Genomic DNA, 17,460 nt, shown 5'->3' with positions numbered 1-17,460 from the left:
GGCGGGAGGCCCCGACCTCGGGCCCTGCAGGCGCGGCTGAGCGGCGGCGGTGGGCTGGGGCCGGCAGGGTCGGGGTGCTGTCAGGCCGGCGTCTGCCGGGCCAGGAGTTCAGAGCCGGCAGCCCACCAGCAGCACTGCTGTCCTGAGGACCAAGTCTTCGCTCGAGGAGCGATTCGTGGCCAAGGAGCTCGACCGATGTATAGGTCTATTGTATGTTTAAGACCCTCAGGAGTTGTTTTGAGTAGGTTTCCTGGAATGGAATAAAAGCACTGTGACTGGATAATTCTGTGTCTTGAAGATGCAGTTTTAAAAAGTACAATTTATACATGTTTAATTTGGGCGTGGTGGCGCATACCTATGATCCCAGGGCTCAGGAGGCTGAGGCAGGAAGATCTGGGAGTTCAAGGCCAGCCGGGGCTCCATAGCAACACCATATCTCAATACATTAATTTTTTTTTTTAATTTTCCTTTTCTGCTTTTTAGCTAGCTTCATCTCTTTGACCCTCCCTCCTCAAAGCCTGGGTCCTCCTCTGCTAAATTCAAGCCCTGGTTGTCCCCACATCCCTCAGATGGACCTCAGAGCTCCAGCTCCTCTGGGGACCCGAGAGCCAGGCTGAGATTTAGTGAGGAGCCGGATGGAGCCGCTGGACCCTGGTCACACTTCCTTCCCAGTCTCCGCGTCCCATCCCCCACGCTTGGCTTCCTAAGCCAGCGACGGAGATACGAGGTGTGACTGGAAAACGTGGTGAGAGCTTTAAAAAAAAGTGTTTTCAAACTTATTGTGATAAAAGACGCACTGCCATGAATCCCTCCCCAAATCCCCCCCTCACTTCAAACGCACTTAGCCCACCTTCCTGCCACTTTCTGGAGCAGTTCTGGAGTGCTCTTTCCCGCATGTCTTTCTGAGTGTGACCAGAAACGTGGACGCTGCCGCCGAGCACCACCCAACAGAAAGGCAGCTCGTAGAAACGTGACACTTAGTCACCGGATCCGGTGCCCTGTGTCTTCTCGCTCTTCCCCAAAGTCAAAATGACCGTGACAGGGAAACTTTTGAACAGCACAACTACAGACCCTCAGGAACAAGGACTGCAGAGCTGCTGCAGACAGTATCCGGGAATAGTGGGATAAGAATGTTCAGAGCAAGGGGGTAGACGCTGAGGGAGGGAATGCCAGTGTATCTGTTACTGGAATGCGCATGTGCCATTTTTTTTATTGCACCTGGTAATAGAGCGCTTTAACCCTAGACTCCATCCCACGGGTTCCTGCGTGCACCTCCACGACCCTCCTTCTCTACCCTCCCAGCCTCTAGGAATCAAGGTTTTTTCCCTTCTGCTCTGAGATCAGCTTTTTTTTTTTTTTTTTTTTGGTACCGGGAATTGAACTCAGGACCTTGTGCTTGCCAGGCAGGTGCTTATGCTGTTGAGCTATATCCCTGGCTGAGATCAGCTTTTAGCTTTCCTTTTTCTCTTTCCTCCTATGAGTGGCCATTTCTTGCAGTTGAAGATCTAGGCTGTGTGGTTTCCACCGCTGCTCCTCAGTCACTCGGCCCACAGTGTACTGCGTCACTCCCAGCCTGGAGTCCACTCGGGATAGGCAGGGAGAGCAGGTTCCCGACTCCCAGGCCCCTGGGCTGCTCCATGGCCTCTGCTTCCCGACAGGACATAAAACTCTTTAAGGCAGGGCTGCTCGGCTCACGAGGGGAAAGGACAGGTGGAGAGGCTGTTGTTAGCTTCCTTATTTTGCAAGTAGTAGATACCTGTGTGTCACCCAGGCCCTCACATGCTTCCTGGTGTCAGTTTCCTCCAGCTCCTAGCACTCACAGATGCCTCATTCTCTCCTCCCAGGGCACGGAGGAGCTCTCTGTCCCCACTCCAGGCTCTTCCAGGTAGGCCAGTGCCAGGAAGGGGAAGGGCCCTGCCGGATGTCCTCCACCCTGGGGAAAATGGCTCGAGCCTGTGTGCTTCCTGGAGGCCCAGTGACACAGTGTCTTTCAGTGTCTTTACGGGATGGAACTGCTGAGAGTTTCAAACAGCATTTTCCCGCCATGCAGCAATGCCGTGAAGATGATCGGCACAGCCTTTGTGCGTGTGTTCCATCACGCTGAGTGCTATGACTAGGTGCAGCTAATGCACGCTAATTAATCAATCAGTATGAACATCACAAGAGCGTGGAGGAAAAGGGCCAAGACTTCGGATTTCAAAATGAGTCAGATCTGTCTCCTAAATTCAAAAAAGAAAAAAAGGGAGACGTCCCACTTCCATCCTTTAAAGAAAAAAGAGATGGATGGATTCTAGGGGTGCAGAAAGGCTGGCTTCTGCTGTGTGTGTGTGTGTGTGTGTGTGTGTGTGCACGCACACACACTAAAAGGATTCAGAAAGATGGAGATACACAAGCTCCCAGAGGGCAGCAGGAGGCAGGCGAAGGTGGGCAGAGGGTCCCCGGGCGAGGCCGGGTCCGGGTAAGGCCCTGCCCCATGGGCCTGAAAGCTGTAGGGAGCTGCAGCAGCTAGAGGATTGCATCTCGGGCCCCAGATCCTGTGTCAGTGCACCTTTCCTCCCCACTCACCTGAGCATTCACCTGCCTACCCTCTCCACCGCCGGCCCTTGCATCTGTCTGTCCCTGCACCTTTGTACCCCACAGCTGGGCTGCGTGTTCCTGGGAGCCAGGGTCTGTGCAGTAGGGACTGATTTCTGGCTGAAGACAGAACACAGATGTGGCGAGGCCTGTCCTGTGAACCTAGAGGACGCAGCACCACTTGGCGATGGCCGCTCTATCAGTGTGGCGGCTGTGTGCCTTCTGCCCCCACCAGATGGCGCTCGTGCAGACCTGCAGAGCCCCCTCAGGCCAGGGTAGGACGGAGGCCATGGGACAGCCGCAAGCTCCTGCTAGCCTTTGCTGCTGCGCTGGCTGTCCTGAGCCCTACAGCTCCAGTGTGGGCCTCACAAGGCGGGCTGGCGCCTTCAGGGTGCTTTGGCCCACAAGCCATCACAGTCCTCAGGACCCGAGATAACCTCAGTCACTTGCCAGTCGGGACCACAGCAGCCTCTCAGCTCAGAAGCAGATATTTCTTTTATGTCTCTCCCGGAAATGTATGAAATGTCTGGTGCCTGGACAGGGACCAGCAGACCCAAGAGTGAGTCAGGGAACAGCATGTGCCGGGGAAGTCCTGCGTGGCCGTGCTCCTCCAGGGGAGGGCTGGTGTGCTTCCTTGATGACCTGCATCTGCCGCCTTGTAGAGGGACAGAGCAGCAAATATCCTGTGTCCTTCCTTTGGGTGTTAAGACTTGCTACCCACCCAGGGGACATCTGGAGTGGCCCTCTGCCTGGGCACCAGAGCAGGTGACATCACACATGTCCAGGAGCCACCGCGTGGGCTCGGGTGCCCTAACACACCCCAAAGATCAGTGCAGATATTGTCACCTGTTGAACAGCAATGTGACAGAAAGGAAAAGAGCTGCTTAAGAGGCTGAACTGCAGCCTCAACATATCCAACCTAGTGCAGGGACAAACGTGGGACAAAACTATCAGTCCTAAGGACGGAGATGGTGGGGGTGCCAGGCCACAGGACTGGGCTCAAGTGGAGACCAAACCCAGCAGGATGGGGAACAGAGCAGCCCCAAGCCGGATGTCCAAAAGGAGGCCACACAGGCCTGCCTCAGGTCCTGTCCCAGGCATACGCCACTTCTAGAACAGGCCACAGGAGAAAGGTGACTCCAGCTAAATATGAATCTTGAAATCGGAGATGACTGTGTACATTCACAACTTAACCGTGTGGGCGAGGAAAATGAACTGGGTGTGGTGGCACACTCCTGTAATCCCAGCACTTGGGAGGCTGAGGCAGGAGGATTGCTGCAAGCTGGAGGCTGACCTGGGCATCCTAATGAGTTTAAAACCAGCCGTAACTACATAGTAAGACCCTGTTTCAAAAAGCAAGCAACGAATCTTGGTAGGAAAATGAACGCGCGTGTTTTTCAAAGATCTGTAACGACGAGTGTGACCCGAGAGAGTCCAGCAGGAGCCCACCCCATTTCTTCTGCACCGTTTCTTCTCCACTGTGGCTGCCGTCACAAAATCCCTCAGACGTGGGATGTCAACAGCGGAGAGAACAACCTGCTCATGGTGGGGGCTGGACGTCCATTGGAGGTGTGGCCACGAAGTTTGGCTTCTTGTGAGGGTTAGGTTTGCCCACTTCGCCCTGTCGACCGTTCCTCCTCTGCCCGGCCTCGAGCGGCATTTCCTCCCCTCGCAGGGAATGCAGCAGGATCCCCCCAGACGGTTGTTTTCGGTTGCCTTTTCAAAGGCCGGCCGCTCTCAGCAGAGCAATGGGGTTAAAGCTTCGATGTGCAAACGCTGGAGGGAGAGCCGCAAATACAGATGGTAGCTTAAAAAAAAAAGAACAATCCGAAAACACACACACTGTACAGGCTCTGACAGGGAGGCCAGGCATTCCTCCTCAGGGCTGACTATCACAGGAGAGAAGCCCTCAGGAGATGCCAGTGGGAGCCAAGGCTCAGGTCGGGTGAGTTCCTTAAATGCAGTGAGCCTGGGCATCTCCGATGGCCCCACGATAACCCCTGCAGTGAGAGGCAGTGGCCCACCAGGCACGGCTCAGAGCGGGTCAGATTATTAAACCGTGTCCTCAGGCTCTCCGTTCTCACCTGGTCCTGCCGCAGCTGCAATGAGTCAAGCCTTCCCTCCCCAGCAAACCCAGCTCGGTGGGCCGAGCGCCTCACCTGCTCCATTAGTCACCTTCCTCGTCGCTGCACACACATCCCGTACCCACAACTCGAAGAGGACAGGTTTACTTTGGCTCACGGTTTCCGGAGGTGTCGGTCCATGGTCACCTGGCTCCCTGGCAGGGCGGCAGGGCACAGGGGCCTGGCAGAGGAGAGCGGCTCACAGCATGGTGGGCAGGAAGCGGGGGAGTCAGGGAGGAGCCAGGAGGGAGATGCAGCCTTCCAGGCCTCACTCACAGCACAGCGACCCTCCCCTTCCAGCCAGAGCCCTTCCCGAGAGCACGTCCCTTATGAGCCCACATAACTCAGTCACCTTCCACAGGCCCGGCCTGTGAGTGCACCAGGCTTGGGGGACACCTAGAAATAGACTGTAACACCTTCCTCTGCTGTGCTGAGGGCTCGGCCTCCTGCATCACAGTCCAGCTGGCCAGGGGAAGGGCAGGTCCCTGGGAGAGATTCGCCCTGACTGAGGCACTGGTCCCTAAGGAACATCACTGGCCATGGAGCCCATGGAGGCTGGCCGGGGAGCCCCATGACTAACGCACACTGTGATAGGGGAGGAAGGAAACAGGAGTGTCGGGTGTTGCATCACAGGTCAGTGATAAATCCTGCTCAGATCAAGCGTTCAGACAGGCTGTCTCTGTCCCCAGCCACTCGCCTGACTGCTGTCTCCTCAGCCATGTCCCCAGGATGGCTGGCTCTCGCCCTCCTGAGTGTGCTGGACCAGTGGACCCAGGCCTTCCACCCCCGGCTGGTCAAGTGTTTTGAGGACCCCCAGTATGAAGAGCTGATGCAGCTGGCTCAGGAGGGCCTGAGGCTCACGTCGAACACCCAAAAGGTGGTGGTCATTGGAGCAGGCATGGCTGGGCTCACCGTGGCCAAGACCCTGCAAGATGCTGGCCACCAGGTACACATGGGCTTGCGGAGTCCTGTGAGGACTCAGGCTTGAGAGGGAGGTGGAAAGTGGACATTCCCAGGGCACAGGAGACAGAGGCCAGGCTGGGCTTCCGGCCAGGGCAGAAGGGGCGGGAAAGCAGGTGGCTGCCCGAAGAGCCAAGGAACACCTCAGAAAGGCTCAAGGGGGAGCAGCTGGCCCTGCCTAGGGGGACCAGGGGGTGTGACGACCACCTCCAGTCAGGACTCTCTTTCCAGGTGACTGTGCTGGAGGCCACAGGGCGTGTAGGTGGCAGAATAGAGACCCACCGGGTTCCTGGAGCGGATTGGTACATAGAGCTGGGCGCCATGAGGATCCCTGTGAACCACAGGTATGGTTGCGAGAAGTAGGGACGGATGAGGAGCCCAGGGTTCGGGCTACCAGCCCGGAGGTCAAGAGGGCAGCGAGGGGTGGAGTCCTTTCCTGGAAGCCAAGGGGTGAGGACCAGTCCCGGCTCACTTCCCAGCTCCACGGCTCCCTTGGAGCTTCCCAGTCTGGATGCTCTAATTTACATACCGGCCTGGACACACCTGCCCCGCCTGCTAGGGACACTGTGCCAAGGGCAACCGCAGCTTGCGGGAGGAGAGCCCCAGAAAGTCGCGGGCAGTCTGTTGGGTCTGCTGCTAGTGGGACGCAGGAGAGTGTGATCGCTGGGGAGCCTGGGGTCAGGAGGCCACCGGGAAGGGTGAGCCCAGGGGACATCGCTGTGCACCCTCCACTGGATGCCGAGGACCTGGAATAGTCACGTCTGGAGGTCTGAAGTCTCTGCCGGGCATGGTGGCGCACGCCTGTAATCCCAGAACTCGGGAGGCTGAGGCAGGAGGATCGTCGCAAGTTCGAGACCAGCCTGGGCTACAAAGTGAGCTGAAGGCCAGCCTGAACTGCATAGCGAGACCCTGCCTCAAAAAGACAAGAAAAGAGGAAATGAAGTCTTCAGGTCTTCGATAAAGTGGGGGAGATCTTGGCCAGCACGGAGGGCCAGGAGACATGGCATCACCGCAGGAACAGGCCCCTCCTGGCCGCATGGCCACTAGCCCAGCCCAGCGGCTGGGACCCTGGTCCCTCTGTGCAGGTGTGGGGTGGCCCCAGCACTCCAGGAGTCAGGGAGGCAGTTGCTGCTCATCCCGGCCCCACTGTCCGCGTCTCCCCACACAGGCTGTCTCGCGAGTTCATCCGGAAGTCCAGGTTGACCCTCAGGGACTTCTGCCCCTCGAACAACCAGACCTGGGTGCTGGTGAACAGAGTACGGCAGCGCCTGGGGGCCGTGCAGGCCAACCCCGACCTGCTGGGCTACAAGGTCAGACCCAGCGAGGCCGGGAAGACAGCCGAACAGCTCTTTGAGGAGTCACTGCGGAAGGTAAGCCGAGGCAGGGGCAGCCTGTGGCTTCCTACGGGGCAGTGGTGTATGCATGCCCGAGGGGCTCTGATTCTCCGAGAGATCCTCCCAGGAACCCTGGCCGTTGGCGTCCTCCCAGCCTGGGCTTGTCCCTCCCAAGCCTGTGCCAGCGTGCATTCTGGGACCCCACCTGGGCAACCAAGTGCAAGCTTGAGGCTGCTGAAATCACCATGGCAGGTCCAAGCTTAAGGCCGAGGGACCCTCGAATCCCCTGGGTGACCCCGGGCGGGACGCCTGCCCTCGCCCTGCCCAGCTGCACTGAGCAATCCTACTGCTTAGGAAGACAAAAGCGTGAGGGCGGACACTGTGAGGACCGCGCCAGGCCACAGCCAGCGCGCAAATCAGAGTTGTCCTGATGGGAGGTCTGTGGTCCAGGAGACGAGCCAAGGCCGGCCTGCCAGGGTCTATGTGCCTAGTGTCGGCCTGGCACTGACAGTGCTCTGTCTTCCATGACTTGTGGCCCAGAGGGACCTCGGGTGACAACTGAGCCCCATGGGAGAGGGAGCCCTGGCAGGTCGCTCCGCAGTGTCATCAGCCACGGCCCCGATAACCCCTGAGCCCTCAGACCCGTCACCCGCCATTCACAACGGCCTCGGGGGCCACGAGAATGTCTTTATCCCATACAGAAATGCGAATGACAGAGACGAGGGCACTTAGGTTCAAAGTAATATATTTATAAAACAAGAGAACAGTCTATCAGTAGGAAATATCATGATGGCACTTAAGAAAAATCAGTGATGTGATTTCTGTCACCTGATTCATTCCACAGCTCGCTTTCCTCCAGACTGCTCTTGGTAATAACTTTCAGAGCAGCACTTAGTCCACGCAGCAGGAGCTTGTCTAGCAATTTTATTACTTTTGCCTAAATATTGTTTTCTGTCAGATATCCATTTGGTTAAAAGACGCTGCATTTTGTGATTTTTATATTCTTTCTCCACACTCCATATTTCCTGGTCACTATAAATAAGGTATAAAGTATTCCTTAAACCTAAAGACTCTTGGTCCAAAATCAAAGAATGTCCTCAACACAGGACAAAGCGACAGCATCCCCTTCTGAGACCTCTGAGGCTGCCGGAGACCTGGTAGTGTGCCCGAGAGTGGAGGTGGCATCTCTGCCCTCTGAGCGCACCATTGTCCTGCGGGCACCGTGGGGCCTGGGCTCACCGTGGCGTGGCTCCCACACAGGTGGACGCAAGGCCAGCCGGGGGCTGGACGGGCAGGGCTGCAGCCTCACCACTGTCCTCTCTCCTCCTCCTCCTCCTCCTCCTCCATGCCCAGGTCGAGGAAGAGCTGAAGAGCAGCAGCTGCCGCCAGGTGCTGGAGAAATACGACTCCTTCTCCACCAAGGTCAGCCCTGGACCTCGCGCCCTGCGCCGCCCCGTCACAGGACCACGGCCCCAACAATGAGGGATCTCTTGCACTCCGCCTCCTCAGCTACGTGGAAGCTCTGACACTCAGGCTAAGGCTGAGCCTGACCTGACACTAGCGCCTCATGCAGTGCCTAGGGAAGCAGCCCGTTCTGGCAGGGTCCAGCCAGGCAGCCTAGGGGAGAGAAAAAGCCTACACAACCCTGCAGCACAGACCCAGGGGTTGCGTCGCAGAAAAGCACCCTTCTGTGACTCATAGCCGTGCCAAAGTCACCACTGACACCAGCAGCAGCGGCTGGGGACAGCTGAGCCCCGTGGGACAGGGAGCGCTGGCGGGTGGCACGGGGCCCCTTGGCTACGAGCTGTCATCGCTGATGGGGACACCCTCACACAGACCCGACGGTCCTGGAAAGTGGGGGAGGCTGGGCTGTAGGGGGAGCTCCATGGCCCAGCACCGGCCCGGCTGGTGCAGGGCCTGGGTTCGATCCCCGGCACAGCCCACAAGTACACAACCCTGCAGGGAAGGGTCCACTGTGCCCTGCCTGGCAGCAGCTGGCACTAGAAAGGTGCCCGTGCGGTCAGCGGGGAGCGTGTTTGGCTCCCGAGGTCCTGAGGTGAAAGCAGGGTGGGGCAGGGACGCGGAAAGCAGAAGCAGACAGTCCTTGAGCACATGCTAGCCAGCAGAGGCTGCAGCTTCCCGTCTGGGCTGCTGTGTCAGAGACTTGGTGGGTCCAAGTCTTGTTGCTGCCAGTGAACGGCCATTGTGTGCTCAGCATCCAGAGCAAATCGAGGGAGACGCGCTGTGGGGACTGGGGAATTAGGATGCCCCGGAGATCTCTGATCTGGTTCACCCACCGCACTTCTCTGTAGCCTGACTTTGAAGTCCACAGACACAGCCTGTCCTCAAGTACTTTTCTTTAGGCATTGCTGGAGATTGCTGGGGACCCAGGGCCTTTGCACTGAGCTACATCCCCAGCCCTCTTTTTACTTTTTCTTTTGAGGCAGGGTCTCACTCAATTGTTAAGTTGCCCTGGCTGGGCTCAAACTCACGACCCTCCTGCCTTTACCGCCCAGAGTGCAGGGCCGCAGGAGTTCCCCCACCACACCTGGCTTCCTAGTGGTTCTTGAGGCTGCTCTGCCCGGACGGGGGTGCCCTGCAGGTGTGTCATGTTGAGTCAGATGTGTGCAGAGGCAGGTACCCAGCTAACACCGGGCTGGTGCACCCAGCCACCCCTGTAGCGCCTTCAGACCACTGCCCTGGTGCCAGGAGACCGATGCAGGCCTGGGAGATGGGCCGGCCGGCCACGCTCACAGTGCAGCTCTCACAGCCAGCCTGGCCATGGCCACTCTGATCCTGGCTGGAGAAAGGGTCAGAGGGCAGCGCAGGGCACAGTGGCTGCCAGCGGGCCCCACAGCACCTCCAGGTCCCACGTGGCAGAGAAGCCAGGGCACAGGCGATGGGTTGAAAGTGAGGCCAGCAGCAGGTAGCAGGACTGGCCGAGCCGTCCGTGCAGATGAGCGAAGACTGTGCCTCAGTGTCCCCATTTTTTTTTTGGAAGCCATTTGAGCTTAAGCCCTGGTTCGCAGCACGTACTGATCTCATTCCTTGAGCTGTGTGACACAGCTCCCTTTTCACCCCGCCTCTCCTCCCCTTTCTGTCACTCCCCTCCCTATATGCAAAGGGCCTATCGCCCGGTTTCCTATCATCTGTCTTTCATTTTGCCCTTTCACTTATTTACACATTGGGTTTCTTACCCAGGAGCTATTGAAGCCCGTGTGTGTGATTCAGGGCTTCTCCTTCTCCCCCGGGAGGTGAATGCGAAGAAGGGCTCACGCGAGAAGGGCCTGCGGGGTGAAGGCCATCCTGGTCGGCCACCGCCCCTCGGATCAGGACTGAACACTGGAGCTGGGCAGGCGCCCCGGGATTCCCTTCCTCGCCGCGGGTGGGCAGCGGGGCCTCTCGCGGCTGCCTGTGCCCGACGCCTGCCTTCCCTCCTGCGCCCCAGGAGTACCTGATCAAGGTGGGGAACCTGAGCCGCGGCGCCGTGCAGATGATCGGGGATGTGCTGAACGCGGACTCCGGCTACTACGAGGCCTTCATGGAGACGCTGCGCGGCTTCATCTTCTTCCACGAGCCCCAGTGCGCAGTGGGGCGGGGCAGGGGCTCGGGTGGGGGGGCGGTCACCGGGAGGACGGGACAGACGGGACCCTGGGAGGCGGCTCCCTGACCCACCCTACCAGAGAATTAAGTGGAGGCTTGCTGACTCCCATCGCAGAGAAAGGAGTTTTAGGACACGTCGGTAAGGGACATAAAGGGATTTCCTGGGCATATACTGAAAAGGACACAAAGCACTAGACAGTGGGCTTGCAAGAGAGGCCTTGAGGACCGGAGCCGGGTGTGTTCATGGGGCTTGTGGTGACTTCACAATGGGCGACGTGGTGTGTGCGTCCTGCCGTCTGTCCAGCTGTCCATCTGGGTTATGTCACTGTGCAGACCATGTACCTGGGTGTCAGGCTGAGACCCGTTGCCCACTTGTACTGCTGCTTCCTCGAGGGTGGGGACGGAGGCGGAAGTGTCACTCACAGATGAAAACCCGGGGCCCAGGGCCCACTTCACAGCCTCATGGTGTCTGCAAGGCCCTTGGGAAATTTTTTTGGCCAAGTTTCCTGGAAGAGAAAGGGCTTGAGTAACTTTTGTGTCCTAAACTGCAGTTTTTCTTAAAAGTACAGTTTTAAAATTCCAATTTCCACCAGGTGTGATGGCACACACCTTTCATCCATAGTGCTTGGAGGCTGAGGCAGGAGGACTGCTGTGAGTTCAGGCCAGCCTGGGCTACCTAGCAAGACCCTGTCCCCCCAAAAAACAACCAAACTTCTGATTTCCTTGTCTCCTTTCTACCTACATTTATTTCTTCTATTCTACCTCAGAGAAGAAAGAAATAAACCAGGGGATATCCCTGAAGAAGTGGGAGCCAGAGAGGGGCAGTCAGGCTTTCTGAATTCCAGTGAGCCTGGGGAGAGGGTGCTTGTTACACACAGACAGGGGTTGTCGTCCGCAGAGCCAGGGCCTGAGAATGCACCCCTCTGCTGTGTCCCAGGAGTACGGGTTACTGAGGCACACAGGCCTCCTCCTCCCGGCCGTCCACCTTGGGATTCAGGGTTAATCCACTGAGATTCAAGCCAAAGCCACCACAGGGAGCGGGAACAAGGCAGTCTGAGGGCAGAACAAGGGGTGTCGGAGGTGTGTCGGAGGTGTGCAAGCTGCATCTGGGGACCCTGCGCTGGGCTCTCTGAGGCCGTGGTGGGAGGGGCTGAGCACCTCGGAAGAGTCTCCGCCAGCCTCAACCCAGGAGAGGAGGGCTGGGCGAGGGCGACTGCGTTTTTCTGCTGGATCAGCGCAAAGCAGCCTCTCTCTGGGCTCCCCGAGCCAAGAGTTGCCCCCTGGCCCCAGTCCCTTTGCGCCCTGACGCGTGGTCCCACTGGGTGCCGCCACACCTCCTCCCCCAACCCCTTCCCTTGCCTCCCTCCCGCCCTCAGGTTCCATGAGATCATCGGGGGCTTCGACCAGCTGCCCCAGGCCCTGCACGCCGCCCTCCAGCCGGGCACGGTGCGGCTCCACTCGCCTGCACTGGAGGTGCAGACGTCCAGAGATGGCGTCCGGGTCACCTACCGCACGCCCGACCCCTTGAGGCCCCGGGCTCACCTTACTGCCGACTTCGTGGTGGTGGCCACCACTGCCAAGGCCGCCCGGCTCCTCCGTTTCCGGCCACCCCTGTCCCTCAGCAAGGAGGACGCGCTGCGCTTGGTCCACTATAACAGCGCCACCAAGGTGATCCTGGCCTGCACCCAGCGCTTCTGGGAGCGGGACGGCATCCGCAGCGGCAAGTCCGTCACCGACCGGCCCTCCCGCTTCATCTACTACCCCAACCACGCCTTCCCCAACGGCGTGGGCGTCATCCTGGCCTCCTACACCCTGGACGACGACGCCAGGTTCTTCTCCGCCATGGACCACGCGCGGGTGGTAGATATCGTCTTGGAGGACCTGGCTGCGGTCCATGACCGCCTCAAGGAGGAGCTCCGGGCCCTGTGCCCCTATTCCTTTGTCAAAAACTGGAGCCACGACCCCTACTCCATGGGTGGCTTTGCCTTCTTCACCCCCTACCAATATGTGGACTACGCCAAGGAGCTCAGCCAGCCGGAGGGGCGGATCCACTTCGCAGGCGAGCACACGGCCCTGCCCCACGGCTGGATCGACACAGCCATCAAGTCTGGGCTCAGGACAGCCCAGAGCATCCACGCAGCTGCAGACCTGGCCGGGAAAGGAGGCCCTAGGCCCGCCAAAGATCCCTCCTCCAAAAACGAGCTATAGCCAGCTCAACCCAGCAGCGTGATCCAGTCACCTGGGTTCACCAGGAAAGGTCTCCGAACTCACCCTCTCACTTCATCTCCACCTCTGCTCAAGGATGCCAGACCAGAGGTGCCACCTGAGGCCAGAGGATGGCGTCTCTGAGCACTTAACCACCTGTGCCTTGACAATATCTCAACCACAAGAACATGTGATGTGGTCATTAAAACAGTAAAGCATTTGTTGAGTTTAAGGCTATCACCAAGTGTTTTATCTCCATTCGGGGTGGCAGCTATTATTAGCTTTCTCATCCCTGAGACATAGCACCCACACCCATGACCTAAAAGATCAGCCAGTCCCAAGCAAAACCACCATGGCAGAAGGGCACGGTGGACCAAAGCCAGGCACAGAGCAGGGGACCTATGCCAACAAGGAGGGGTGAGAGACAGGGGGGGACCCCAGGCTGCACCCACAAGACCCACCCAGAGTGCTCCACCATCTCCCAGGACCCCAAAGCCAATCAGGTAGACACCACCGTGACCAATGAATCCTAGGGTAGGGGCTTTAGCTCAGCAGCACAGCGCCTGCCTGGCAAGCGCAAGGTCATGAGTTGGAGTCCCAGTACTGGAGAAAAATCAAAACAAAAAAAAAGGGCAAAAAGGGCCAGTGAATCCCAGGGTCAGGTGCTGAAAGCCAGGTCCTCGCCTTCCAGGCCCTCGTCCGGGGTCCTCTGCTCTTTCTCACTGCTTTAATCCGGGTCTGGCCCTGTTCCCCTCCCCACGTCCCGCGACTGTGACTCTTCCAGGAAGTTGGGAACTTCGGTACCTGGCGGCAGCTGCGTGGCTGACAGTGCGCTACATGCCAAGCTGTGTGCACTTTCTAGTATCACGCTGTATTTGGGGGCGGGGGACCGGCTCTCAGAGCTTAATGCTGGTCACTAGTGCTGTCCACAGTGACTCGCACTTGAACCTAACTTCAAATTTAATTCCAAATCCTCTCGTTTCTTCCAGCTCTGGCGCTCTATTTCTTTTTGAGCTGTTGACACAATTAGCAGCTCGCTTTGGAGACGTCCAGCAAAGAATATATGTTTGAATGAATGAAATTCTCAAGGCACCCAGGGCTGTAACTTGCCCCATGCCCCCAGTCTTTCCTCCTGGTAGCCCTAGGAATGAAGAGGTGAGGGACAGATGGACGGACAGGCAGACAGATGGATGGAGCGGGTGCAGATCAGAACGCTGAGGCAGAGAGATACGAGATGGCTGAGCTGACAGATGAGGGGCCCGGGCAGCCCATCATTTAGCAGAGCCCTGCCCTGAGTCTGGTCCTAAGGGGACTCTAACACACAAGGCTCGAGGCTCAGGGACAAAGGACCTAAGTAGGACACACGGGCCAGTTAGCAGCATGGACAGTCCACGTCCCCAGGGCCCAAGGGGTCCAGGAGAGGGCTCCAGGTGCCTCCCGCAAGCTGGGGAGCATCAAGCACAGGCAACTTTCTGGGTGGCCCGCTCTTCGGGAGGAATGCGGTAGACCTATTTCAGCCCCCACCATTGCTCACTAAAACAACCCAAGAAATGGCTCTGGCAAAAAGCAGCATGGCCTCAAACTCAGAGAAACACACAGGGCGTGCGGACAGCACTCGGCGACTGCCCCACCACTCGTCTCCTCCCTGCCGTACCGCCACCCAGCCCCACACCACCACTGTCCCCCCAGTCTCTTGCTACCTATCATGGAGGCAGCAGTGATTAAAAAAATAATCATGGCTGGGTGTGGTGGTGCATGCCTATAATCCCAGCCCTCAGGAGCCTGAGGCAGGAGGATCACTGCGAATGTGGGCTACAAAGTGAGACTCTCTCAAAAACAAATAAAAGATCTCTCTCTCTCCCTCTCTCAGGTAGGGTGACACCCACCTATAATCCTAACCCTCTGGCAGGCTGAGATAGAAGGATCACAAGTGCAAGCCCACCACAAAGAAGATACAGAGCAATTTTTTTTTTTTTTTTTTTTTTTTTTTAGTTTTTCTGCTGTACCGGGAACCAAACTCACGACCTTGCACTTGCCAGGCAGGTGCTTTGCCGCTGAGCTAAATCCCCAGGCCCTGACACAGACCAATTTCGTCAGCACAAACATCTCCCTTGTGTCACCTCTGTATAAGCTCGCTCACGCTCTCCGCATGCCCTGTGTGTTTCTCTGAACCCCAAGGTTCCTAACCCTGGCAACCACCAATGTGCTTACTGTTACTACAGTTTTGTCATTTCTAGAATGTCTTATGAGTTCGAGGGATTTGTGGGGATTTTTGAGACAGGGTCTTACTATGTAGTTTGGGCTGGCCCTGAACTCTAGGCAGTCCTCCTGTCTCAGCCTCTCAAGAGCTAAGCTTACAGGCAGTGCTGTAAATGAGCTTTTGAGGTGGACTTTTTACTCTGTGTAATTCGGAGGCCTATCAGACTGTCTTGTGCATCAGTCGACATATTTGTGTTTATTGCTAAGTAGCTTTTTAAAAAACAGTACTGAGGATGAAACCCAGCAGATTAAACCCGGGTTTTTGATGCTTTCTGTTCTGAGACAGGTCTCGCTAAGCAGCTCAAACTGGCTCAGACTCGTGACCCTCCTGCCCCAGCCTCCCAGAATGCAGGGATTCCAGCCGGACCACCTAGCTAGGGTTTCAGAGCACCGCCCTGTGGCGTGGTAGCACCACCGTTTGCTTAAGCTTCACCCAGACAGGGACTTCAGGTTGTATCCAGTTTGGGGCTGTCACTAATCACAGTGCAAGGAACATTCTTGTGAAAGTTTTTGTGCGGACAGGAGTTTATATTTCTGGGGGACAAAGGCCCAGGAGAGTGACGATCGGGCCCCACGGTAAGTGCAGATTTAGAGTTGTAACACCTTAGCACACTCTTCCTGACAAGCCGCCCCGCTTGACGCTCCGCCGCAGGCTCTGGGTGTCTCTCGCCAGCATCTGCTGGTGCGTTCTTTATCCGAGCCACTCTGGTAAGATGGTATTCAAATCTCCTTGTGGCTCTACTTGGTACTAAAACAATCGCGAGCGTCTCTTTGCATATTTCTCTGGGGAAGAACCCCCGGGTGTCTGAGTGTCATTTTCCAGTGGAGCGTCTGCTTCCTACCGTTGGGGGAGATCTCCCAGCGCCCTAGGTTAGAAGCCTCTGCCTGAACTGGTGCGCGGCGCCCTCTGCAACCCGCCTCCGTCGTCCCCAGGAGGTCTTTCACACGCAGACCTGCGAATTCCGGCCCGCTGCAATGCACCTGCGCGCTGGGTCCTGAAGGTTTTCTGTCTTCCTCTGCAAGTTTTGTGGTTTCGTTTATGTTTAAATCTAGCATTCCTCCTGAGTTATTTTTTGTACAAGACAGGAGTAGTTTTTCAAATAAAATATATTTTCTACCAACAAATTTTATATTCTTGTAGGAGAAAACTCCCCACACGCAGAAGATGATAAGGAAGAACGTTTAAAACTTCCAAGACAAGCACCACAGGAGATCCGTGCCTGAGGGGGTTTGTTGCGTATTCCCGGGCTGTTTTTCCTGCTCCCGTTGCGCTTTCACGTCTGTAGGCTTCTTTCAGTTCAGATGGAAGATCAGCGGAGATTTAAACCCAGATTTACAGGTTAGCTGAAATTTCACCCTTCCGCTTGCCAGGACCGGTGCGGCTCGCTCCTCCATTCATCCATTCCTTTGGCTCTGCAGACCGGAGCTAGGTCACGGGGAAGAAAACAAAACAGCTTCCCTGGCCGGGAATCGAACCCGGGCCGCGGCGGTGAGAGCGCCGAATCCTAACCACTAGACCACCAGGGAGGCGCTGGTTGTCGCTTGCCGGCGCACACTGAAGGAGCCGGCGTCGCCCACGGAGGCCGCGGGGCGGGGCGAGCTGGTCGTGCAGGCGCCTGGCTCAGGAAGGAGAAAAAAAAAAATAAAAGCATACGTGTCAGAAGTGGGATTCGAACCCACGCCTCCATGCGGAGACCAGAACGCCCACAGGGAAGGCATACGCCTTGAGTCTGGCGCCTTAGACCACTCGGCCATCCTGACACTTGGGAACTTCTCTGAGCCTCACAGCCTGCACTCTGCGCCTGGGCCAGCGCGGCGTCGGAATCGAGTACAGGGCAGCCGGGCACGACCGGAGGCCGAGGCAGGAGGAGCACAGGTTCCAGCTCCTTCTGGACAGCCTAACGATTTAGACAGACCTGGTCTCAAAATCTAAAAAAGCAGCTGGGGATGTAGGTCAAAGAGAAGGCCCTGGGTTCGCTCGCCCGGATCCCTCTGCAGGCGCGTTGTTCCTCCCCGCGGGGCCCGGCAGGGCGTTCCCGGGGCTCCAGCGAGAGACTGCTGTGGGTCGGACTTGCTGGACTCCAGACAGCGTTTGAACCTCGGGTACCGTCAGCTTCCGGGCAGGCCGCGGTCTGCACTGCAGAACATCCCTGAGCCGGCTTCCCGGACCAAATGCCATCCACTCATCCACCTCCCCACCCAACTATCCACCCACACATCTACCCACCCATCCACCTACCCATCCAACTATCCACCCACACATCTACCCACCCATCCACCTACCATCCATCCACCCATCAATCCACCCATCCACCTATCCATCCACCCATCTATCCATCCACTTATCCAGCCACCCATCCATCCACTCATACTCCTGTCCACCTACCCATCCACTTATCCAC

The 17,460-nt window shown here is 57.4% G+C and overlaps 1 protein-coding gene and 2 non-coding genes across 3 annotated transcripts in view; 1 reads left to right on the top strand and 2 right to left on the bottom strand.

The window, feature by feature from the left end:
* The window catches only part of LOC102009058 (L-amino-acid oxidase-like), a 16,142-nt gene extending 3,111 nt beyond the window's left edge, over positions 1–13,031 (top strand). Inside the window, exons 2-7 of the mRNA XM_005382362.2 lie at positions 5,387–5,643; positions 5,889–6,001; positions 6,826–7,027; positions 8,345–8,413; positions 10,440–10,573; positions 11,971–13,031. Of these exons, the coding sequence (XP_005382419.2) occupies positions 5,416–5,643; positions 5,889–6,001; positions 6,826–7,027; positions 8,345–8,413; positions 10,440–10,573; positions 11,971–12,802 (1,578 nt within the window). The 5' untranslated portion in view covers positions 5,387–5,415 and the 3' untranslated portion in view covers positions 12,803–13,031. The remainder of the gene's footprint in view (positions 1–5,386; positions 5,644–5,888; positions 6,002–6,825; positions 7,028–8,344; positions 8,414–10,439; positions 10,574–11,970) is intronic.
* A 3,482-nt stretch (positions 13,032–16,513) lies between these two features.
* Trnae-cuc lies at positions 16,514–16,585 on the bottom strand. The gene has a single exon. It is a non-coding gene; the product is annotated as a tRNA-Glu (tRNA).
* Positions 16,586–16,713: 128 nt separating this feature from the next.
* On the bottom strand, positions 16,714–16,819 carry Trnal-caa. The gene is made up of 2 exons: positions 16,782–16,819; positions 16,714–16,759 (listed from the first exon to the last, which is right to left on the bottom strand). It is a non-coding gene; the product is annotated as a tRNA-Leu (tRNA).
* Positions 16,820–17,460: the final 641 nt, after the last annotated feature.

Source organism: Chinchilla lanigera, unplaced genomic scaffold, assembly GCF_000276665.1.
Source record: "Chinchilla lanigera isolate Chin_1 unplaced genomic scaffold, ChiLan1.0 scaffold00017, whole genome shotgun sequence".
Classification (NCBI taxonomy): Eukaryota; Metazoa; Chordata; class Mammalia; order Rodentia; family Chinchillidae; genus Chinchilla; species Chinchilla lanigera.
This window is presented reverse-complemented; position numbering and strand designations above follow the sequence as displayed.